Genomic DNA, 25,467 nt, shown 5'->3' with positions numbered 1-25,467 from the left:
TTTTATCTTTGTTAATTATTTGGGATAATAATGATACATCCACAACTACTTCCAATGGTAATGAATGAATTGGATACACACGTAAGTTACACTGAAAACGTCTAAAACTTGTATAAAAACATAGTACATGTATTAAGTTTTAAACTCGTACCAACTTTTATAACATTTTAAACCAAAAAAAACCCAACATATTATTAAAAAAGAAAATTTAGAGCTGCTTAAGCAAACATTTTGTATTTGTCAGCACAATTAGAAGTTTTTCTAAAACAAAACATTTGGGTACAACCAGGACGGTGTATATGCTCTTGTTACATCATAATGTACATGTCATTATACAGAATCAACGCACAGTTTTAATGTTAAATATGTATTTGCATGCTGGACCTCCAGGAATGATATTTAAGTGCGAGAGCTGATGGAGGGTAGACACAAGTTATTTAGGAGTTGTGGAGAAATTCTTCTCATATAAATATTTTCTTTGGATGTCATCAAATGTGTTTTAGAAACGGAACAAAATGGTGATGTTTTCAACGACAATTTTCAGATGTTCTAAAAGTTATTTTGTTTAGGGGCCATCCACAATTATTAACGTTTTTATTAGCATACAATTTAATTTACAAACCATACTCTTTTCTCCTTTTTTTGGTACCCCCACCCCCCTAAAAAAATCAAACACTATAAATTTTCATTTTGTAAGGAATATTTCATCAACATTTTTTTTCTAAATGTTTGCTTTTATCAAACCGCCCCCCCCCCCCCTCCAGCATACTATTTATAGACTGGCAAAAGTTTACAATGGTCAACAGTCCTGTCTCTCCACCACATCCCTAGTTCCTACTTGTAGCAATGTTTATAGATTTGTGAATGAGCACATGGTTAAAAATATAGTCTGCACATAATCACCATGCCAGACAATCTTCACATTAGGCCGATGGTGATGGCAATTCCATTTAGACCAGATTCCACCATGTCAAGTGTTCTACTCAGTGGCCAGCACTGGTTGGGTCCATCGGTCATTTTAAAGTTGCATTGCTGTCAACCACCATTTATAATACTATGTCCGTGTAATAAAGCCAGCTGATGGGAATTGGCAGGTGCATGGCATGGATAGCCACAAGAGACAAGAAAATGTTGCGGTTGGAGAGACGAGTGGAATGTGATGGTGGACAGTGAAAGAAGTTAAAACATAGGAGGAACTGTAAGATCGGTAAGAAATGAGATGGAATTCAAAGGAGAGAAAGAAAAGGGGGCACTGGGAAAAAAAAAAAAAAAAAAAAAAAACATTACACTAGACAAGGACTGGGATGTGGACAGCAAAAGAAGTTGAAACATAGGAGGAGCTGCCAGATCAGGAAGATATTGAATGGAATTCAAAGGAGAGAAAGAAAAGGGGGCACTGGGATAGAAGAAAATAAATAAAGTCAGAGTTAGACCAGGTCTCTATGCCACAGCAGGTCAGTCTCTGTATGTGTGTGTGTTTATCAGATTGATCTTACAACTACTAGAATTCTTTAGAGGGTGGGACATAGCCCAGTGGTAAAGTGCTCGCCAGATGCGCGGTCTGTTGGGATCGATCCCCGTTGGTGGGCCCATTGTACTATTTCTCGTTCCAGCCAGTGCTCCATGACTGGTATATCAAAGGCCATCTGCAGGATGGTGCATATAAAAGATCCCTCATTACCAATCGAAAAATGTAGCGGGATTCCTCTCTATGACCAGGGTTTCATACAGAGGGGGGGATAATCCCCCCCCATGATTTTGACATGTGGGGAGATATCCCACCCATCAATCTGCAGAGCAGTGGGGTTTTTAAGATAATTTTTAGCTCTTAGCATAACATTTTCTAAGAAAATGCTAGGTAGAGAGAATATGTTAATTAGCTAATGTTAATTATCTAGCTGTTTTGCCCCCAGACCCCCCCCCCCCCACAATGCACCTATGGGGCACGGTCGGGGGCAAAGCCCCCTCTGCCGGTCTGATCCCCCCAATCATGTTTTTTCTGGCAGAAACCCTGATGACTATATGTCGCTATTACTGAATGTTTGACATCCAATAGTCAAATTTTAACTCTGTGTGTGTGTGTGTGTGTTTTATCAGATTGACTGTACAAATACCGGTACTAGAATTCTTTAGTGTATGGGGATCCCCCAACAGAAGTGTTGCCCTGAACCAAATGAGTCCAAGAAGTCTGAGCTCCAGACTGATCAGGAACCTCCCACTTCTTCATCTTCCAGGTTTGACGTTAAAAGTCTTGAATTTTACACCAGCCTGCCTATAGAATGTCATTTCCACCACTTGCCCATTCCTAGGCAGGACCATGTTAATGTACATCACGAAAATTAACTGTGACACTTAAAGAATAAAGCCAGACACAGGGCTAGCTCTGCCACTCGCCAAATTCACCAACTGCGAATTTTGACAACAAATGGCGAATTTTATTTTAATTTGGCGAAAAAATATTGTTTTATAATTTATATTTTTGTCGAAAATAGCTGTAGGTTTTGCATTTTTTAAAGATAATTTGGCAAAATGTTCTGATCCCCCAGAGCTAGCCCTGAAGACATCTCATATTCAGCCAAAATGGAGTGTCAACAACATTTCTCCTCTACATCAAATATAAATTTTATTTGGTTGTTTGTTATGAAACTTTGACTGGAAAAAAGGGCAGCCCTCGAACATAGTCATCGAGTTTGGTCTTGAACAAGTCACTTGTGATGGGTGCCCCTAGCACATGGAGTGGATTCTTTATCACGTATTCAACATATATCTGAAAAATAAACAAACAAAACATGTTCAGAAAGATGGGAGTCTACTGCAGTGTTTCCCCTAGGGGTCGGACAGACCCCGCACTGACCCAGAGCTCACCCTGTACATGGCCAAATTAGCCAATTGCTAATTTTTATATACAAAATGGCTACATTTAGTCTTTGGCTAATAAAATATTCCATAAATCAACCACATTTTAATAATTTTTAAGGAGATACTATACTATATCTGAAAATTGGCTAAACCAAAACAATTTCCAGTCTGAGCCCTGCGACCCCGTGAATTTCTTTTCTGGGACCGTAAAAATTGTAACCATTAAAAAAAAGAGATTCACCTCTGTGGTCAATTCGCCGACAGAATTTTTTTTAATGCAAAAATTACCTGTCATCAATATAGTCACCAAACAAGTACACTGTTGGAGCCCAATGGTCAGTTGGGAAGAAAAAATAAATCAACCACCATAATAATGATCGTATGAACAAAAATCGAACCATCACAATCATTTGAATAAAGATCTACAAGTCTATTCTTTGAATTTCCTTTCACTTGTAACAGTTCACCAATGAATATATAGACACCGGTAATCTATGTCCAATCCCTGTCACTTTCCTATTCTAATAAGAGAAACAGGGCTAACTCTGGGTGAGCACAAAATTGTGTCTAATTATCTATTAAACTTCAAGAATAGCAGAAACCCAGTTATTTTGTAATAAAATATCACTTATTACATGCAATTATTTCGCCAAATTAAAATAAAATTCGCAATTGCTTTTTTTTAAATTTGCAATTGGTGAATTTGGTGAGTGCCAGAGCTAGCCCTGGAGAAAATAATGCATTTTTTGTTTTATTACATTAAAGTTGGAGAAGATGGATGACAAATAAACAATGTCAAAAACAAATTATCTTGCTAAGAAAGGAATGATTTATCCCACACATTTAATCATGGTGGAGGGGTTCAAGAAATAGAAAGTACTCTGTGAGTGGCTATTAGATACCATTTATCTCAGGCCTGAGAAGAACTGTTTTTTCATGGCATCTATTAAACTTCCAAAATTGCCAAAATTCAGTTTTTGGGTTTTTTTAAATATTGATCGTTAAGTAAATTATTTTGCGAAATAAAAATAAAATTTGCAATTGTTTTTAAACTTTGCAATTGGTGAATCTAGTGAGAGAGCTTCAGTTTGCTGTTAACTTATATACAGTATAGCATAGACATCAATCAATTTCTCTTGCACTTTGCAGTTAACTTACACTGCACACAGCAATCAATTTCAGTTGTGCCAATTTCATTAAATGGTATGGATTTAGCATCAGGGTCATCATAGCAATTTATTTCACATATGCTAATTTCATTAACTGGTATAGATGTAGCATATGGGTCATCATGGTGGAGCGGGAAGAGACATAGCTCAGTGGTAAAGCACTCGCTTGATGTGTGGACAGTTTGGGATCGATCTCCGTCGGTGGGCCCATTGGGCTATTTCTTGCTCCAGCCAGTGCACCACGACTGGTACATCAAAGGCCGTGGCATGTGCTATCCTGTCTATGGGATGGTGCATATAAAAGATCTCTTGCTGCTAATCGAAAAGACTAGCCCATGAAGTGGCGACAGCGGAATTCCTCCCTCAATATCTGTGTGGTCCTTAACCATATGTCCGAAGCCATATAACCGTAAATAAAATGTTGTGTGTGTTGTTAAATAAAACATTTCCTTCCTTCATGGTGGAGCAGCCTATCTGATGTCATTAGATCTATTTCCCACACGAGTAATGTCACTATGTGATACCAAAAATATCACACCTGTAGTGTTCTCTCCAATGGGTGTGTAAGAAAAATATTTAAACTCACTGAGCTGTAAATCTGTTGCAGGACATCTTTGATATTGGGGACACTTAAGTCTGTATTCATGATGAACTTCAACCCACTGGGTGTCTCGTAAAAATGGAGCTTGTATTTGTTTGTCTTGAATGTTTGGAAGCCATCTTTCCTGAACTCAGTTAAGGTAGAAACACAGGTCACAAATATTTCATACATAGTTTTATTCGGTTCACATGTCGGTTACACAAATTTAAATAATATGAACCATCAGTCGGTAATGCGATAAAATTAAAAATTACTGACACCAAGATCATTTGAACTTTATTCATGTATTTTAAAATAATTTTGGACACGTCGTGTGCATCACATCAGTAGTGAAAATGAAAAATACTACCCCAGTGCACAATAAGTTTGTTAAAATACATGTGGAATGTCACTGTAGCACAGAACAAGAGTGTTGGACCCCATTGTCATGAACACAATTCCATGCAAGTTTATTGATTTAATGCATATACACAGTACCTTTTCCATACACAAATTTCTGTTGATTGATGACATGGCTTCTAGATTATGGTATCCCCACTCCCATGGCTAGTGATATTCAATAATACTATTGATAGGCTAGTAAATAACTAGAATTTCCATGCCCACCGGCTAGTGAAAACAAAAGTTATCAAATGCTACTAGTAAGTCTATTTTGTAAACATGAATATCTTGCCTCCTCCCCCCAAATCTAAGGGTTTTAAGCTCTATCTCCCTGTTTAGGTAACATATCTGATTATTCCTATTGGTAAAATTGTATTTACTTAAAGTAGGGCTAGTGAATTTTTAATCATGGCTAGTAAAAACATTTAATTACTGATCCTATGGCTAGTGGATTTGTTTTAAATTCTAGAAGCCCTGTTGATGAATGATTTTTCCGTGCACAAGTTTCTGATTCATGATGTCATAACATGAAGCATTTAATAGCGGTTTAAAAGTACACTTTCACTATGTCAAATTTTATATAGTAAACCACTTGAATAAATGCAGATATGGAAATGTGCATGGAATTCACACGATAAATGCAGAATCATGATAATCAAAAGTAGTTATTAGGGTTAGGTAATTCACATAACTGAACAATTGGTTACCTAGGTTAAAAAGCACATGAACTGCCTTCCAGTTACTTAAACATTGGGAAACACTGTCCCTGTGTAAACACAGGCCACGTGAATTGTACTAAGTACTATATATGTGTATTTGTAAACACTATAATTAAAATATCCTGAGTATCTTCCACAATAAACACTACAGTCTGACTATACCATAACCAAACAGCTTTACCATTATAGACATTGGTTAAACTATCCTGACTGATAAAAAGTTAAAATAACTCAAATTTTCATTTAATTTATGAAACAATGTGTTTAATAAACTGGGGCCTAATTCACTAAACTCGCACAACTTTGCGATCTCACAGTACAATGCTAAAAGACTTACAAAGAGGATGCTTTGTTGTCTAGTAGAGCCTAAGAGACCTTTGTGAATTAGGCCCCTGGTGTTCAAAACAGTAAAAATAACAAAAGGATACATATCATATGGTGAAATGCGGCTGACAAAAGATTTGATGGACACAATCATTCCATACATCAGTTTATACTCCTGCAAATAGAAAACATACAGGTATCAAAATAATTATTAACAGTCAAGCTTTATTCAAATGGTTGAAACCACTGCAGGTAAAAGCCATAACAAACTCATTGAAGGAAGCAAGGAAATGTTTTAATTAACAACACATTCAACACATTTTATTTAAAGTTATATGGCATCTGGAGTTTTTTTAGCTTGCCATTCAATCCCCAGTTTCAGTTGATTGTTCATGGATTCGCTGTTGTTATTTGTCCAAAGTCTTGTGTGTGTGTCCTTTCTGTGTGGTTTATTAACAATGTCGTTCAAAATAATTTTGAAACTGTGGATAATCATCTGTCGTTGATTTAATTATGTCTTTGGCCTTGGTCTCAAAGTCGTAGCTGTCATTTGCCATCACTAAGCCGTTAGCGCCAAATATGTCAGTCAGAATTCTGTTGCGGTCTGTCGTTGGCGCACCAACTTCATCTTGTAGATAACATGCAACATTATCCTTTAGATGATTTGTGCAGAGGTAGCGTGTCGCAGTTGGAAAAATGTTATTCATGGCTTTCACCAGTGCTGCCTCCTCATCGCTGCCAATGTTGATCTCTGTAGCAATGAGTTCGGTGCATATTTTCCGTCGAAGATGTGAGAAGAACATGAGGTAAGTATCAAAAGTTGCATCCCAGTGAAGAAAGATCAGCCCCAACATGATAGGGTGATCTCGAGTTGTCGATCGAAGAATTTGGAGGTTCTTGTATACAACTGTTGTGACGAAACATGGGCCCATGTTGTATGTCCAATCTATTCCTATCACATGATCTGACTTCGCTCCAATAAATGATTTCAGATCTTCCATCTGTTCGGTGGTGTAGAGAATGACAGCTGGTGGTTTGCCTTTTGTGTGTACAATCTCTTGAACATAAGGATATGTGTTGATCATGGAGTACACTTCCAACAATTCGTCAGCGATGTTGCTTTTGTACTGTTTAGTTGCTGTTTTGCGAAGGGGAGTCTTTATGTCGCTCATCTGTTTGATGCTTCTGGGCTCAAGATCGATATTGCCATCAGCCTCTTCGCGCAGAATGTTAAATATCTTCTTGGGACATTCATTCTTCACCCGTTCCTTAACTTGTAATGTTGTATCATAACTGGGTTCGGCCTAATGTATGGAACTTTGCCTAGTGGATCTTTGCAGTTCCCATGTATAGCTGGAATTGCAGGACACTGTCCGCTATACTCGACTACTGCTACAGTTGGGTAGGTAACAACGCTGGAGGCAAATTCAAACCATGTGGTGCGTCATTTAAAGCTTGTGTCAGCCGCAAGTGATTGATAATATCGATGGAGGACAACTACATGTTCAGGGTCAGGTTGCGTCTCCATGGGAACCCAAATGACCTTCTTGTTGACCTTCTTTGGGGTGCAGTATTGGCCACTTACCATTCTGATTGTCTTCAGTGTTCCATCGATGTTCATGAAATAGCTTGTTTTAACAGCAGAGCACAGTTTTACTGACCATGCACCGCAGTCGTCAACATGCTCCATACGTTTTGGTTCAGTTGACATTCTATGTTTTTGCTATTGTCAACGATAAATCTCTGGTTGCTTTTGTCACCTCCTGGTAGACTTGGAACGATGTCCGAGTCCGATGCATTGCGTACCATGTTCAAAAGTTGCTCATTCGAAAAGAAAATTAGATTCTGACTTGGAGTCGTTGAGGGGCTTTCACTGATGGAGTGGTCAGGTCGGGTTGGTATAAGCGACAGTTCAGGTCGGGTTGGTATAAGCGACGGTTCTGAGTCAGAAACAGTCGTGTCATCTGGTTCAGGTAGTTGAATTATCTCAGGTTTTGGATTGATCAGTGGCACAAAGTGATTAGGAGTCCAACTGTTGGTGACACCTCCGCCTATGCGTGACCACATGATTTCTACTGATCCATTGGAGGCAGATCGCAGCTGCTTTTTCGTAGGTGTATACATTGTGTTCAAGATGCTGTGCACACAAGGGAGTACACCTTTCATAGGTGGATAGACAACACCTATAGAAATGTTCAATACATTGGCAACGGCTTGAATAGTGAATGCAGAAGAAAATCCAAATTGACTAGCACAGTCAATACATGCTTCCTCCAGTGTTGGGCACACACTCAGTAGCTTCAGATATCTTCAAGGAGCGGTAGTGGTCGAAGTTAACAAGCAATTCCAATGCTGTCTGCACACAAAGTTTCACTGCCATGGATTCGGAGCCAACCATTAAAAATGATATAGAATTGAAGAGACAGCTTCCATTTCCTTTGACCATGATTGGTACTTTCTGTGTTGGAAGTCGACATTTGCGGAGAACAGACTGGGCATATTCATCAATAGTGGTACGTTCACTGTCACGTCTGGTTCAGGTCAACGCATTTTGGGCCAAAGGTGAAAGGAAAGTCCTACCGTCAAACTCTTACCAACTAACTTTTGGAAAGATTTTGATTCGTTCCCCTCTATATCAAAGGCTCTAAATACTAAATCAAACAAGTGAAAGGGGGGTACATGCTTAACTTTTTCATGAATCATTAAATCTACAAATAACCACGACTTTCGATCGGTCTAGGATAAATTTATTTTCATTTTGCTTTACTTTCACTTTTAACAGAACCTGTAGAAGTACCTGATCTTTTTCCATGTCCAAATGTTGTTTGCGATTCCATTCCGTATAATAAAGACAATTTCCATTTCTGCCAAATATATATAAATTAAATACAGTCATAGCCTAATATTTATTTAGATCCAACGCCTTCCTCCGTTCCGGATGTGCCCTGCCACAAATCTACTGAAATGTTAATCCGCTCGTGCAAAAAAAAATAGACCCAATACCATTTCAATCATCCGTGTATTTTATATTTATCAGTTGACAAAACAAATAGAAAATTGGAATTTTAAGAATATTTTTGCTTTCTTTCTTTCATTTATTTATTCATTCATTCATTCATTCATTTATATATGGGTGGGAGCGTATGGATATGTATACTTCCTTTTCTGTTGTTTATTTTTCACCTTTTCCATCGAGCATTATGTCATATTCAGACCCCTCTCCCCTTCCCCCCTCCTGCCCCGAAATTGATCACTGGCGAAGTTAGAGGCTAAATCCGAGGTGGGCGTGCCTGAACCTCTGTGGATATGGGCACGTAAATAGAGTTCCCATCCCATCCCATCATATTCATTTATTTATGGAAGCTGTGTGGTTACATAATTATTGAACGGCCTCTTTGCAAATACCCCCCCCCCCCTCTCCCGGAATGTTGTACTTCATGTAGCATTATACCAAAGCAGAAAGTGTTGTGTCAATAAAAACAGCTGCGCCTCTGTAACACTGGTTATTTGTGTAAATACTATCAATATCCATTACCAATAAATAATGGTTAAAACCAATGGCACAAATGGAACAATGGAACCGTTGCTATTAAACAGCTTTCTTCAAATCTCTTGAATGGCATATGACCCCGTGTTTTTTTGCAGGTAGATTTTAAAATGGATTCATTTCATTTTAGCTTTTCGTGATTACATCCAATTAAGGTTCAAGCGCGCTATTCCGGGCAAAAACCTCAGCTATCTGGGCTGTTGGTTATAGTTGTTAGTGGTGAGTGAGAAAGAAGTGGGTGTAATGGTCTTACCCATTCAATCCACTGAGTTGTGAAAGTCGCTCTGGTTGGGAGTCGGTGTACTGGGGTTGGAACCCAGTAGGGCCTACCTACTAGTCTTAAGTCTGATGGCTTAACCACTACATAATCGAGTCCGATTTCCTGAGTGTTCGTTTGTTTTTTGTTTGGTAGGTATTAACGTCCTTATATCCCGAGGGTTCAAACACGCTTACTGTGTCCACAGCCTCTGATTAAAATCAGGGATTGTTCCAATAGAGGGGACTGGGTGCGTTGAAGCACTGCTTATATCAGATTTTGTAAAATAAAACAAATTGTAATGTGTACTTTTACTATTAAAAAAATCGTGTTTTTTAAATATACAAATTAATGTTTAAATAAATCAACTATTTACAACTTCAGCAAAACATGCACTGAATAATAATAAGCTTAAAGTACTGTCAGTCGAGCGAACTTTGTTGTAAACAGTATGGAAGACAGAAAACAGACAGATTGAGTTTCAGTTTGAATTTTATTAATTTGTTACATTAATATGTTCTCAAACAATAAGTAAGTGTACAATGAAATGGGACACAAAACGTCGGCGATCTCGCCCAACCTTGCTGATATGGAGTAAACTGAACAAAAGCAATGACAGAAAAAACAAAAGCTTGGGAATAAAGAACAGTATCAAACCCAAAACATTAATTAAATATTATTATAATAACCAATTTATTGTAATAAACAGTGACATTCCCGTCTGCTTATATGTATATAGAGTACGGCGATTTCGCCCAGCAGTATATGGAATTTACGGCTATCTCGCCCGTGGCGATATCACCCGGGCGAGATCGACCGGTGGCGAAATCGCCGGACTCCTATATAGTCATCAGTCCGGTTTTTAGATGCTTCCAATCTTTTGGAATTTCAAGTCGGATAACTCTTATCTTTTTTGAAAAGAAGCGAAAATGGAACAAGTTTTAACAAGGTTGAAAGCATTGTTTTAGTATGGGGTATTCTAGTGTTAAAATAAGTACAGTTACCTATTTTTTGATGGCATGGTCATAAAATATAAGCGAGAACTAATATATATTTTATTTGTTGTTTTGAAATGTGTGCTTTGTAGGGTCAGCTAATATTTTAATGTTACTTGACCATAATTCGGATTGAACCCATTGTCGGGCACTTAATATTAATATTAGTAATAGGATATCTAGTTACAACGTCCTCGTTTGAAAACATCCTCTACAAAATAGCACTGGGCGAATAACTATTTTGTGTTTAATAACTTTAAATTACAAATTCATATGAAGTATGTGTAATGAAATTTACTTTTCGGGTCCCAATCTGGGGACCACGGGTTCGGCTACCCCTTTCGGTTGTAGACTTTTGCTGGTACTAAGAGTCTATTAATAATTCTCTAGAAGGCTGAAATTACTATAAACCAGACCGACTTGACTAGCACAGAAAACCCAAACTAACAAATAAACAGATTACACATTTATTCTAGGGAGTACAAACAAATAACAAATATGTATGGTAGTCCTCTAAGAATCCATATATGAATTGACTACCGCTAAATAAGTAAATTTACACCCACATATCCATACAAATAAATATTTATATTTAGGGACGTGTATGAATGTGTCGTGGATAATCCTGACAAAGAGAATATTCGCGGAATTGAATTTACATCTGCAGGACAGCCCACACCAAATAATTGGGCTCTACACCTTACACGATTACCCATCCATGCCGGTGTACACGAACTCCGTTAAATCATATATATTGGACAGCCCCCTTCAAAGCTATTTTTAACCAAAACACCCTATTAAAGTAGTCGTTAATCCATATAATTAGGACTCACTTATTCAGAATGGGGTTACAAACCATCGACAATGACGAAGACCGCTTATTAAAATCAACGAGATCCTAATTTAATCAGGTTTAATTTATTCAGACGGGTCGTCCGTTCTCTAACTCAGCCAAAACGATTAAGCGGACAGTTCGTGCACGGTAAAAACACGGAATTATATATGGGCCGATTACACCTTACACGTAACACGGGTCATTGCCTGACTCACTTTACGTAGTTAATTTATAATTTTAATAACCGAAACTTATAAGATATACATTGGTTAAACGTATGTTTAAATGGGCAGACAGCTAGGAATGGAAGCAAACATGTTTACATATATATAAAACGAAAAACAACACAGCACACAAAAACTAACCTCACAGAAAAACAACCCGAGCGCAAGTGGGGATAAATAACGTGCGTCGCAAAATGATCTAACCTGACCAACCTGATTGGTTGATTCAGTCAGGCCACACTCTTGCACGGACTTCTGCCGACAACATTTAAAACGGTTGCACGACACTTATTGTATTATCCCTCGTAGCAATGAGAAAATAACGTTCCTGATATTCGTAAGTGAGTAGAGTTAGATCATGCTGTTAATGTAATTAGTAAGAGATATAATCAGAATCTTAACTGAATATAATAACCAAGGAAAATATGAAAAGATAGACAGACTGAAAACCAGGACCGCTACATATGTACAATAATTAAGTTATGGTATGTGTAAATTTATAGACATTGTGACTTGTCTTTTCCAATAAGTACATATAGGCACCAAAAGTGTGTGCTTTTCTTCTGTTCAATTTTGTCTTGGTCTTTAATTGGACAGGACTTAGCCCAGTGGTAAAGTGCTCGCTTGATGTGTGGTTCATTTGAGGTCGATCCCCTTCGGTAGGCCAATTTGGCTATTTCTTGTTCCATCCAGTGAACCACAACTGGTATATCAAATACCATGGTATGTACTATAATATCTGTGGAATGGTGCATATAAATGATCCCTTGCTACTAATGGAAAAATGTAGTGGGTTTCCTAGACTACACCTATATGTCAAAGTTACCAAATGTTTATAAACATTGTTTGTTTTAAAATATATAACAATAAAGTATTGTATTTAACTATCTCTAACCCTAACCCTACCCAAACCCTAACAAATCTTTTAAAAATTTGTTTGGTGGAAAAAATAAGGAACTTTTTCCGCCAATCTAATATATATAAGTTTGGATAATTTGGTTCTAAGGACTTTAATACTAATTGTGAAAAAAACATTCAGTAAGTGAATTATGACATATAGTGTGGTTTGTAAATTTAAAAATCTTTCATTCCAGCTAGTGTCCTTCATAAATATCTTATACAGTATGGAGAACAATGGGCAAGGGAGTGCAATGGAAGGCAGACCGACAGATGAATTTGATGCTGACGATTTAGAAGCAGATAATGCCATGATGCAAACAAGTGAGGGCCTCATGTCGATTGTTCGACGGGACTGTGTCAGCCCCGAACTAAGCACAGAGAGGAGGAGAATGATGGAATTCATACCCGACGACACTTCTAACCTGTTTCAGCCAGTTCGGACATTGAATTTTTCTGATACAGATGTCACACATGATGATGATAGTATAACGCAAGATGAGGGCAATCAAAATGGTGGCAGTCAGTTTGAAGAAGTTCACGATGAACCAGGCTCAACAACAACAGGCTCTAATTTGATAGATTTAGAATGGATGGAAGAAGGAAATGAGAATCAAAACATGAGGATCATCGAAGGGCACGATTCCTCGCCACTAGAAGTCGTCAGGTCAAGTGTAATGGTCAGCTATGTTGGAGTATCCCAGCAACACATGTCACCCAGTGGACACGGGTCTGTGATGTCACAGTCACCACTGCCGCCTCAGTCCCGGCAAGACCAGTCATTATCTCAGACCTCCCAGCAGTTTAATCAATCACTGGTCTCGCAGACGGCCTTTTCGCCATTGAAAGAAGACATGAATATGTCAGGAAGGGGATCGCCTACCTTGTCCGACAGTCTGGACGAGCGAGATGCTGAAAATGGCCAATATGGAGGCAGGCGACCTCAAAGAGATGCCGATGTCCACCATTATCCCTCCTTTTCTGGGACTGGGCCACCGATGAGTGTTGGACACGATTACCATGGTAATGATGGTATGCACCGAAATGTCACTGTCAACATTCCTTATTCCAGCCATCAGCAGTCTTTTGATGAACGTGCTCTGGTTAATTCAAATAACAACAAAGAAAATGTGTCACCAAGGGTTAACATATCTCCTAGCTTCACTTCGAATATATCAACAGCAAATCAGGGCCCAAGATCTGATCAAGAGTTTGACCGCTCACAGCAGCTGCAGGAATTCGATAACCCCGAGGTGCAGGTGATTGCCGGGGGTTTGGCAACATGGGAGGATGCCGGAAATGATGCTGAAAATAACGTGCATGTCGGTTCCAACTCATTGATGAGATGTGCAGTCGTGGGTCACAGTGTGGCACCATCAACTCGGGGCGGGAGATCTTCAGACTCGCAGCCGAGACTTGCAAGTCAGGGTATGGCAGCACCGTGTCCACGACTGGTCCGGACAGAGCAGAGACAGGCCACACATGGTTTAGCTGGTCAGACAGGCACAGGCCGGGGAAATGCTGGTAGGCTGACTCACAACAGAGGCATCCCGTCAAGAGGTGTCGGAAGATCGAGACCCGTGGTACAGGGAGCTGGACAGCCCAGACCAGTTGTCCAGGGTTCGTCGGTGGCGGACGTAAAGAAAGTTCAAAAGATTGGAACAGCATCGAATGCCTCGAGACCGAATGTGAATGACAGACGAGGTGTTGAACCCATTGATAGGAGTTTGGATAGGATTAGTGGCGTGGGCAGCGAACGACCTCAGACGAGGGCACAGATAGGTGTGGGTGTGGCAGACAGTCGGTCAGATTCAAGGACTCCCCCCATACACATGCAGACCAGTGTGACCAGCCCTCGAATTCAGGCAGCGCTGAATAATAATTCGCCAGTGGGTCATGAACCTGTGATTGGTTGCTTCAAGGTGTCGGCAGGTTTTAGGCAGGATGATGACAATGATGATGAATCCGTTGTGGATTCTGTTCACACACACATGGATGCGATGTCGAGTGCAAGCTACAAGCTGTCACCTAAACTGGTTCGTATATCAATGTCTGAAATGTCAGTGCATTATATGGCTTAGATGGCAAGGATGTGAATTTTTTTTAACAAAGTAAACATTTTTAACATTTGTTAGTAAGCTAAATTTGATCTAAAATGTTACAAAGTGATCTTTTTGAATTTGATTTTTTTGTTTTTTTTAATAATAATATAATATTTTATTAAAGGCACAGACCCTAGTTTTAACCCGTAAAAAATGGACACTTAAGTTAATTTACAAACCTGTAACTTATTTGGATAAAGTTAAAATAGAGTGAAAGAAGAGTGTGATGTTAAAACTGGGAAATATCCTTAAAAATAGACTTGAACTCGAATCAATAACCGCTACTTCTCAGACATATTTTCGTTTTTAAAAACATGAAAAATGCTTTTTTTGGAATTAGAAACACCAGGATGACCAAATTCACTTGAAAAATATGCTGTAGTGTTTAAAAACTAGGGTCTGTCCCTTTAATGACATTTAAGTAAGTGATGGCATTTTCAGCTTTTTTTAAAGATCAGTTTCATTTTTTTTATATGTGTATCATATCTTTATGGTCAGCCATTAATTTTTATTTGATGTAGATTGAATATAGCAACTAACATACATTTTTTAAATTTGTGGTTTATACATGTATGCATATATTTAAAATGTTTAAATATCAAAAATCTACTAGAGATTGCGGCTTTAAAATCATGGACAGCCAATATATTTAAAGTTTTAAATTTTTTACAAATTTTAGTAAATATTCCAGACATCCGTAAAAATTTGTTTAAAAAATTAATATGGACAGAGTGGAAAAAATATGTTTGTCAAATAGTTATGTGACTGGCACTTCATCTATGACAAGTAAATGTTTTTTGAATCCATGAGTGTATTTTAGTATTAATTTAAAATATTGCCAACATTCTGGGTTTTTTAAAATATTATCACTGTGATTACTTGCAGAATGAGATGTCACCGCCGAGTGTCAGTGTTGACATCCAAGGAATGGAGGATGTACGGAGTCATCTCAGAAATATGCTGCGTCTCTCAGAAAATACTTTTGCAGGTTCATATAAATGTGTACAGTCGGTGTTTACATACATGTATATGGGTCATGGAAATTGGGAAAAAGTAAAGTTTGTTTGTTTTATTTAACGATGCCACTAGAGCACATTGATTTTTTATCTTATCATCGGCTATTGGACGTCAAACATATGGTCATTCTGACACTGTTTTTAGAGGAAATCCGCTGTCGCCACATAGGTTACTCTTTTACGACAGGCAGCAAGGGATCTTTTATTTGTGCTTCCCACAGACAGGATAGCACAAACCATGGCCTTTGTTGAACCAGTTATGGATCACTGGTCGGTGCAGTGGTTTACACCTACTCATTGAGCCTCACTCAGGGTTTGGAGTCAGTATCTGGATTAAAAATCCCATGTCTCGACTGGGATCTGAACCCAGTACCTACCAGCCTGTAGACTGATGGCCTAACCACGATGCCACCGAGGCCGGTGGAAATTGGGAAAGTCATGGAATTGGCAAATGCCATTTTGCAAGCCTTAAAAGTCAAAGATATGACAGTTGGGTCATGAAAAGTCATCAAAAATTTTAATTACTGGGTTTGGGGAGGGTTTTTTGGAGGGTGTGTGGGTGGGTTCCGTTTATAAATTCAACACAAGAAGATGACAGCATTTCAAGTGAAAACACTGTAATGTTTTTAGGTTATAGTTATGATCGCAGAAAAATAATTTAAAGAAAAAAGATAACATGCAAATGCCATTACAAAGTGAGGGAGAGTCCTGGAATTTGGCAAAACACTGTAATGTTATTAGGTTATAGTGACGATTGCGGAAAAATAATTTAAAAAAAAAAGGTAACATACAGATGCCATTACAAAGTGAGTGAGAGTCATGGAATTTGGTATACACTCTGATTTCACTTGTAAAATGTTTAAGATTCCTGTTGTGACTTAAATAGAGGCTGCTTCTGATTGAGTATTTAGAAATGTTTCATTAGCTCTTGCAAGGCTAGCTCTGCCACTCACCAAATTCGCCAGTTACGAATTTTAGGAATAATTGGCAAATTTTATTTTAATTTGGTGAAAAAAAATCAAATAACTGGGTTTTGCTTCTTTCTTTTTCGATAATTTGGCGAAATGTTTTGCTCACCCAGAGCTAGCCCTGTGACTTGTGTGTGGTAAAGCCTAATTCAAGAATGTGTTTATTTTTTCTACCTTAAGATTTTCACTTCGGAAATTTTCGGCAGTTAAAATACTAGTTTTTTTGCCCCCTTGCGTGGGCGTCAATCCGGCTTTAAAAGTGGAGGGGACATGTTAGTGTGTGTGTACATTGTGTGTGTGAGTAAGTGGGAAGGACATTTATATGGATTGTCCCCCAGCATTGAAAAGTGAGGGGGACGCGTCCCCCACCGATCGACGCCCATGCCCCCCCTGTTTTAATGGTCTTATTTTCACTCAAATTGATTCTTACAAATGTGTTGAATTAGAATTATTGTATATTTTACAGAGAGGCCAACGTTTGACATGGGTGACACAGCTTCTGAGTTGTTGATGGATCAGGCTTTCAAGAGACCTTTCAGGTTTAGTATTTGTTAGTTATCAAGACGGTACAATGGGTGGAATATGCATTAAAATGCAGAAATAAACAGTTGCTTGATAATGTTTATTGGGTTTCACATTGTGATAAATAAATAAATAAAAGATGTCATTTTGATAAGCAGTGTCGTCTTTCTTTTAGTTATCTTTGCGCTTTCCTATGCACTATATTAGCAATGTGGCCCATTGTAAAAAAAAATACATCACTTATACTTGTTTCCATAAGAAGCCATTTATATTACAAATCATGTGTTTTAACCATACTCCACTCACTTTCTATCATGATGTATAATTGAAAACACAGTTTATAATAATGCATGTATCATAATATAAATGGTCTTTCATGGGAACTTGTTTAGTATCCTCTGTTACTCTGTAATGAATTCTTTAACCTGTAGTGGCACAGATATTACAATAGCTCAGCCAGCATATAAAAAGTCTGAATCTATAAAACAGGTTTGATAACCTAAATCGGATTGATAAAACCTTGCTGACAGCTGGTAATAGTTATCGATTATGAGCTAAAAACAAGAATGTTGACAGTTCTGATGCCATAAAATAACTTTTACAGCACTTGTTATAAAATCTATAGCCATGGGATCAGTGCTTTCAGAAATTTACTAGCCATGATTAAAAATTCACTAGCCCTACTTTTACTAAATAATAGTAATAATCGGATATGTCACCTAAAGAGGGAGATAGAGCTTAAAACACTAACATTGGGAGATGGGGTGGGGGCAGGATATTCATATTTACACAAATTTCACTAGCCATCGGGCATGGCAATAATAGTTATTTACTAGCCCTACATTGAATATCACTAGCCATGGGAGTGGGGCTACCATAATCTACAAGCCCTGATTGTAGAAGAGGTCTCTGAGAATTGAAAATTTACGTGACTCATTTATAGGTCATGCAAAAATAATTGAAGGTAACTCGTTCTCTTTTTTGCATAACCTGTTACGTCCGTGTAAATGATATCCTAAGTCTTAATGCGCGAATGAAAAATAGGTGACACAAAATTACATTTGCTTGAGCGATGAGCAAAAACAAATGACGGAGTGAGCTCCGTGGTCTAGTGGATAAGCTGCTGGACAATCAAGCTGACGACAGTGGTTCAAATCCCGTCAAAACCGGCTCACACATTCATTCATCTTTCTCATCTATCACCCTCTGCCGATCATTCTCATTATCTTAATATAAAAAACATTCCAATTTCTCCCACGATTTTAATCTGTTTCGACCCTTTCCGTCCATTTCCTCCGACTCTGTCTTCTGAGCTGTCCACACCATAGCCTACCTGTCTCAACTTCCTCCACGGGTGTAGTCTCTGTGTATATCCCTGCACCCACCTGACATCTTCGTCCTCTGCCGCTAATAAAGCTGGTCTGACCCACAGCACTAACTAACGACCGCCGGTAGTAGGGGTGCATAGTAGGTGGTTATAGGTGCCTCTTAACAATGCCAGAAGTAACTACTGAACACTCCCCGAAGTGGTCAGACAAAGCCCACAGCTAAAAGCTGATGGGGAACAGGTGTGTGGCACAGATAGCCACAAGAGACAAGCACCTGTCGCGCTTGGAGAGACGAGGACTGGGATGTGGAGGTGGACAGCGAAAGAAGTTGAAAGATAGGAGGAGTTGCCAGATCGGGAAGAAATGAGATGGAATTCAAAGGAGAGAAAAGAAAGGGGGCACTGGGATAAAAAAAAAAAAAAAAAAATAAATAAAAAAAAATGACGGATTCCTCTAAAATGAGCTTTTGCAATGCTTCTATTTACAGCTCTCACATTCAAGGCGATGTCCCCGACCTGTTTGAAAGTTTTCCAAACTACTCGTCCACAATGTTTCACGACCTGTCGGAATCGGCCATCTCCAAGCCTGACGCGTCCTTCCAACCCGACCGCTCGTACATGAGGGAAGCACTGGAGAAAGAGCGTTACAGGCGAAAAGTGTGTACTTTGTCTTGTTTCTTATATATAACTATACTCCGTCCCACAGGGAATGTCTTTTTTCATGCTATGGAATTGACTACAAGTTATTTATTTCTGAGCTGATTGATTTGTAAATTGCACACAAAAATATTTTTTTAAATTGTTGTTTCCAAAACACTTTTACTTTTCTTCTTATGTCAAACCAGAATGAAATTATTTACAAAAAATATATTTATAGAATGATTGGACAGACTATAGTTGGTGTCCATACTTGTGTATATATACTTGGTCCCCTGAGTGCACCACAGATAGTTGAATACTTGGTCCCCTGAGTGCACCACAGATAGTTGAATACTTGGTCCCCTGAGTGCACCACAGATAGTTGAATACTTGGTCTCCTGAGTGCACCACAGATAGTTGAATACTAAGTATTACATTGCCTTTGAACAGTGACCGGCCTCAGTGGCGTAGTGGTTAGGCCATTGGTCTACAGGCTGGTAGGTACTGGGTTCGGATCCCAGTCGAGGCATGGAATTTTTAATCCAGATACCGACTCCAAACCCTGAATGAGTGCTCCGCAAGGCTCAATGGGTAGGTGTACACCACTTGCACCGACCTGTGATCCATAACTGGTTCAACAAAGGCCATGGTTTGTGCTATCCTGCTTGTGAGAAACGCAACTAAAAGATCCCTTGCTGCCTGTTGTAAAAGAGTAGCCTATGTGGCGACAGCGAGTTTCCTCCAAAAAACCCAGTGTCAGAATGACCATATGTTTGAAGTTCAATAGCCGATGATAAGATAAAAAATCAGTGTGCTCTAGTGGCGTCGTTAAATAATAATTAAAAAAACAAAATGGTCCCCTGAGTGCACCACATATTGTTGAATACTAAGTATTATATTGCCTTTGAACCAAATGTAATCTTAATTACAATTAATTGAGTATTTATGTTTTGTGGATGGCCCTGTTGGTTGTGATGTCGCTCAAAGACCATGTGAATTGTTGCAGTACGTTGATATCCCAACAATATACATTTTGTAATTTTTTAATAAGTTTGATACATATAATTTATATAATATGAATTTCAAATCAGGCCAGTTGCTTCTTTTTTTTCTCGTTAACTCACCCAACCAACTTTAAAAAATGCCTTACAAGATTTTATTTTCTATCCGTTATTATTTAAGTATTTTTATTTTTATCTGCCCACTCACGGACTAAAAGTTGAGATGTGGAGTTGGGATACAGCAAGCTTAGTTTTGTTTTATTTCAGCAAGTATTACATTTCAAAACATTCATTAAAATCAACTGTTTGTTTATTATATAGTCGTTCTATTTTCCTTTCAGCACTGCGAACAACAAATTCATCACTTGAATATACGGGTAAGGAAAAGGTTTTCTTTCTTGGGTTTTTCTACATATATATATATAAACAGATGTGCAAATAGTAGCTTAACAAAAGAAGAATGAGATATAGAGTTTAGGAGGATAAACTAATTAAGAAAATATAATTTCATGAGCAGGCGACATTCTTCACTATTGGTGAGTATTGCTGTTTTATTTATATATTAAGCAATATTTTTACAAACTGCACAGGACAGAACATTGATTAATTGTAATTCTTGTTTGTTTAATGCTAAAATTTTATTAATTTTCTAAGTAGTTTCTGCATAAGAGTATTTAAATACATATACAGAACTTCACATATGTTGTTTTCGCTTCCTATTTATTGCACTTACAATGTGACTTAATTTGTAAATCAGTAATAAAAAGGTGTTAGCTCCAGTAAAAAATATAAAGGTAATTCCCCATTTACAACTTCTGGTCAAGATCACACGTGTGTTTGATACAAGATAAATTTATCACACGGTTTGAAAATGTCTTTATCACTATAGTAAGATTGAATAGGTATGTAATAAAAGGTAAGATGGTTTGGCAATATTTAACATTTTATTTTAAAGTTACTGGAGGCCCAACAACAATTGGCGGTGGCCGTAGCAACAGACAGGAAGAAGGACAACATGATAGAACAGCTTGACAAGGTCGGTTTCTCTTCCTACATTTTGTTTATTGGATTAGTATCTCAAAAAGAGGCAGTGTCTTTTCCCCATCCTATACTATCTTTTACTAATGCATATTATTATTCACATGGTTCAACATAACTGGCTTAATAATAATCATACGAAGCACACGTGTAATAACAAGTGTAATTACGTAATTGTGGGAATCGACATCATAACATGATGTTGCTTCCCCAGTCCTAGCCCAGACTGTGCGTGTGAAATATGACATCATTTCGTCGTCTCCTAGTTGTGGTTGAAACATTTTAAGACAGCCTTTGGGCCTTGTTATTAATAAAAAAAATTATAATGATAATATGGATAATAAAGAAATTATTACGCTCGTGCATGTATCGTACTGATTTTACGAAACTCACGTCAGGATTTATGTATTACCCTCACTCTCACTTGGGCAATATAAAAATCCTGACACTCGTTTTGTAAAATCAGTACGACACACAAGCTCTGATAATAATCTCTATATACAAGCTGAGGGATGGGATGTAGCCCAGTGGTAAAGCACTCTCGTTATGCATGGTTGGTCTGGGATTGATCCCCGTCGGTGTGCTCATTGGGCTATTTCTCATTCTAGCCAGTGCACCACAACAGGTATATCAAAGTCCATGGTATGTGTTATCCTGTCTATGAGATGGTGCATGTAAAAGATCCCTTGCTACTAATACTAATCCTATACCATATTTAACTAATGCAGAATACAAACTGAACTTCAGTTCTGATGCACTTGTCAGTTGTCTATGTAGTCAACCCCTGCAATTTCCCAAAGCAGTTGGTACTGCCATAGAGATTGTTGTGGAGTTTTTAATTCTCCATGGCACTTTTTTCGCTGTGGATTACATTTGATTTCGGGTGTTTTTAGTGGTAATTTTCTTAATTTCAGGGGTTGATAGTAGTCGGGTAGGATCTAGCTTAGTTGATAGAGTGCTTGTCCAAGAAATCCCCTAAGGAGATCTCATTTCTGATTGGGATTTTCTTCATCCAACCAGTGTCCAAAAGTGCCATCGGTAAAGCACCCCAACAGTGGAAAAATATATATACGTGGCCAGTATTTAACATTTATGTTTTTACAATATGTCTACATGCAATAAAATAACCTTTCAGTCTTATTTATTTGCTGCACAAGTTATTTTTTAAAAGATTGCCATAAGCACGGTCAAAATTGCCATGGGTTGGTCATTTCACCCATGGCAATTGAAAAAAAAAATTGCAGCAGGAGACAAATTCTTAGGTTTGAGGCCTACAATATGAGCTGTGATTTGGAGCAACAGTTGGAAGTTTAATGTGCTGATTGGACCCAACCAGTGTCAACTACTATGAGCAGGACCCTGTTATTTTAAAAACATTTATTGGAACTTCATAAAATGGCTAAATGTTTACTGTGCTAATTTTATATATTTATCTAAAAGTTTGCCAAAGTATCTATTAAACATAAAAAATTGCAGAAATCTCACAAATATTTTCCAAGAAAATTTGAATCATTACATGAAATTATTCAATATTCAAATTAAAATAAATTTGCCAGCTGTTTTTAAAGATTTGCGTTTGGTGAATTTTTTAAGTGTCAGAGCTAGCTGTGGTTTATTTGGTTGAGTAAAGTATCGTGTTTGTACGTTTGACAGCAACTGGCCAAGGTGGTTGAAGGATGGAAGAAGAGAGAAATGGAGAAGGACGAATACTTGAAGCTGATGCTGAGGGAAAAGTCTCAGATTGAACAGTCTCTGCACCAGCAACAGGAGGTCAGTGCGTCTAGCATTTTAACTGTTGTTTGCAGTACATCTTGTTGGTCTTCTTTACTTGTCGGGGGGCAGGACGTAGTCCAGTGGTAAAGGGCTCGCTCGATGTGCAGTCAGTGTGGGGTCGATCCCTGTCACTGGGCCCATTGGGTTATTTTTCGTTCCAACCAGTGCACCATGACTGGTATATCAAAGGCTGTGGTATGTACTACCCTGTCTGTGGGATGGTGCATATAAAAGATCCCTTGCTGCTAATCGAAAAGAGTAGCCCATGAAGTGGCGACAGCGGGTTTCCTCTCAATATCTGTGTGGTCCTTAACCATATGTCTGACGCAAACATAACCGTAAATAAAATGTGTTGAGGGTGTAGTTAAATAAAACATTTCTTTCTTTCTTTACTTGTCCTTAGAAATCCACACTGAGGCAGTAACTAATGTGGGTAGAGGTGGGTCCAGGAAAAATATGTCAGAGATGAACCGTTCGGAATTATGTGCCTAATTTCCTCATGAAAACTGGGCAATCTTTTGTATTTTGGACTTAATCCAAAATTCATTAGCACTACAAATGCCCCTGCCCACTGGTGCTCTTGTACTTGCCAGCACGGGCGGTAACATTTCCCCTTGTTCAGTGGACTGGAGAAAGGAAGAATACATCACAATTGGAAGAAGTGACCCTTGACACAGTGGACAGTTAACCAATCAACTGTTGTTAAGTTCAGACCAGTCCATTGGACAGTGGGGGGGGGGGGGGGGGGCCCTATGAAAAGAAAATAGAAAGAAATGTTTTATTTAACGACGTACTGAACACATTTTATTTACGGTTATATGGCGTCAAACATGGTTAAGGACCACACAGATTTTGAGAGGAAACCCACTGTCGTCACTACATGGGCTACTTTCAGATTAGCAGCAAGGGATCTTTTATTTGTGCTTCCCACAGGCAGGATAGCACAAACCATGGCCTTTGTTGAACCAGTTATGGATCACTGGTCGGTGCAAGCGCTTTACACCTACCCATTGGGCCTTGCGGAGCATTCACTCAGGGTTTGGAGTCGGTATCAGGATTAAAAATCCCATGCCTCGACTGGGATCCGAACCCAGTACCTACTAGCATGTAGACCGATGGCCTAACCATGACGCCACCGAGGCCAGTCACTATGAAAAGAGAAACTGATTAATATTTTCTACAGTATGAAACTTTATGGGATTTTTGTTGTTGTTTGGTTGGGGTTACTTTCTATTTATTTTTGCATGATGATAAATCTCTGCACATTGTATTAACTAACACCGCTTTATTGACAGATGATTAACAGTTTCGAGAGTGACATGGCTCACACTATAGATGAGTTGAAGAGAGAAAAGGAGAACTCAGCTCAGGCAATCGAGAGTCTCAGACAACAGGTAACCATAGAGATACTCTATTTATCAAATTTAAGTCCACATTACTGACTACTTAAATAATTAATTAGTATGCTTCTAGTTTTTCTGGTGTTTGTTGTAGCTTGAAAAGCCTTTTTTGTGAAACAAAAACAGCTATAACAGCTAGAACTAGGGTCAGTGCTTTAAAAAATAAATTTAATGACGGGAAATATGAATTGGGGAATGCACTGTATACAGTATACAGTTTGTTGACTGGCGTGATGTCAGGCGAGATATCTCCGCCTGCAGTAGTCAGAAGCTTAATATAAACATGTCTTTTTTATGTGTAGATTGATGAAATCCTGCGTGAGAAGCTGCATGCTGAAGAACAGCTGGATGCGGAGAGAGAGCGAGGGAGTCTCATCTCCCAGGAGTGGCAGCAGCTCAAGGAGGCGCGAGAGTTGGCCGAGAGTCGGGCACAGCAGCTGCAAGAGAGACTGCATAAGGTATCATGTTTTAGTTTGTATCTGTAATAACCGCCAGTTCTAATTTACACTTCTGACATCACATGCTTGAATGTCCCACTTCTGACATCATGACCATATGCTTGAATGTCCCACTTCTGACACCATATAATAACCACATGCTTAAATGTCCCACTTCTGACACCATATAATAACCACATGCTTGAATGTCCCACTTCTGACACCATATAATAACCACATGCTTGAATGTCCCACTTCTGACACAATATAATAACCACATGCTTGAATGTCCCACTTCTGACACCATATAGTAACCACATGCTTGAATGTCCCACTTCTGACACAATATAATAACCACATGCTTGAATGTCCCACTTCTGACACCATATAATAACCATATGCTTGAATGTCCCACTTCTGACACCATATAATAACCA

The 25,467-nt window shown here is 38.5% G+C and overlaps 2 protein-coding genes across 2 annotated transcripts in view; one reads left to right on the top strand and one right to left on the bottom strand.

Annotated features, from left to right (window-relative positions):
* Nucleotides 1-9,014, bottom strand: LOC121371959 (trafficking protein particle complex subunit 1-like). The gene is made up of 4 exons (XM_041498189.1): nt 8,851-9,014; nt 6,158-6,228; nt 4,615-4,753; nt 1-2,767 (listed from the first exon to the last, which is right to left on the bottom strand). The coding sequence occupies exons 1-4, from the start codon at nt 8,947-8,949 to the stop codon at nt 2,639-2,641; spliced, it is 438 nt and encodes a 145-aa protein (XP_041354123.1). The 5' UTR covers nt 8,950-9,014; the 3' UTR covers nt 1-2,638.
* A 1,772-nt stretch (nt 9,015-10,786) lies between these two features.
* LOC121371936 overlaps nt 10,787-25,467 on the top strand; it is a 41,919-nt gene continuing 27,238 nt past the window's right edge. Inside the window, exons 1-10 of the mRNA XM_041498176.1 lie at nt 10,787-10,805; nt 13,005-14,843; nt 15,795-15,897; nt 17,360-17,432; nt 19,231-19,399; nt 20,724-20,759; nt 21,338-21,418; nt 23,074-23,190; nt 24,489-24,587; nt 24,896-25,051. Of these exons, the coding sequence (XP_041354110.1) occupies nt 13,035-14,843; nt 15,795-15,897; nt 17,360-17,432; nt 19,231-19,399; nt 20,724-20,759; nt 21,338-21,418; nt 23,074-23,190; nt 24,489-24,587; nt 24,896-25,051 (2,643 nt within the window). The 5' untranslated portion in view covers nt 10,787-10,805; nt 13,005-13,034. The remainder of the gene's footprint in view (nt 10,806-13,004; nt 14,844-15,794; nt 15,898-17,359; nt 17,433-19,230; nt 19,400-20,723; nt 20,760-21,337; nt 21,419-23,073; nt 23,191-24,488; nt 24,588-24,895; nt 25,052-25,467) is intronic.

The sequence above is a fragment of the Gigantopelta aegis genome, chromosome 1 (assembly GCF_016097555.1).
Source record: "Gigantopelta aegis isolate Gae_Host chromosome 1, Gae_host_genome, whole genome shotgun sequence".
Taxonomy (NCBI): Eukaryota; Metazoa; Mollusca; class Gastropoda; order Neomphalida; family Peltospiridae; genus Gigantopelta; species Gigantopelta aegis.
Note: the sequence above shows the minus strand (reverse complement) of the source record. Positions and strands in the feature narration are given on the sequence as shown.

Coding starts and splice junctions, on each gene's coding strand:
- LOC121371959 (XM_041498189.1), bottom strand. CDS start 8,949: ATGACTGTATTTAATTTATATATATTTGGCAGAAATGGAAATTGTCTT. Junction 6,229..8,850: donor TGGACATGGAAAAAGATCAG/GTACTTCTACAG, acceptor TTCTATTTGCAG/GAGTATAAACTGATGTATGG. Junction 2,768..4,614: donor TGCAACAGATTTACAGCTCA/GTGAGTTTAAAT, acceptor TTTATTTTTCAG/ATATATGTTGAATACGTGAT.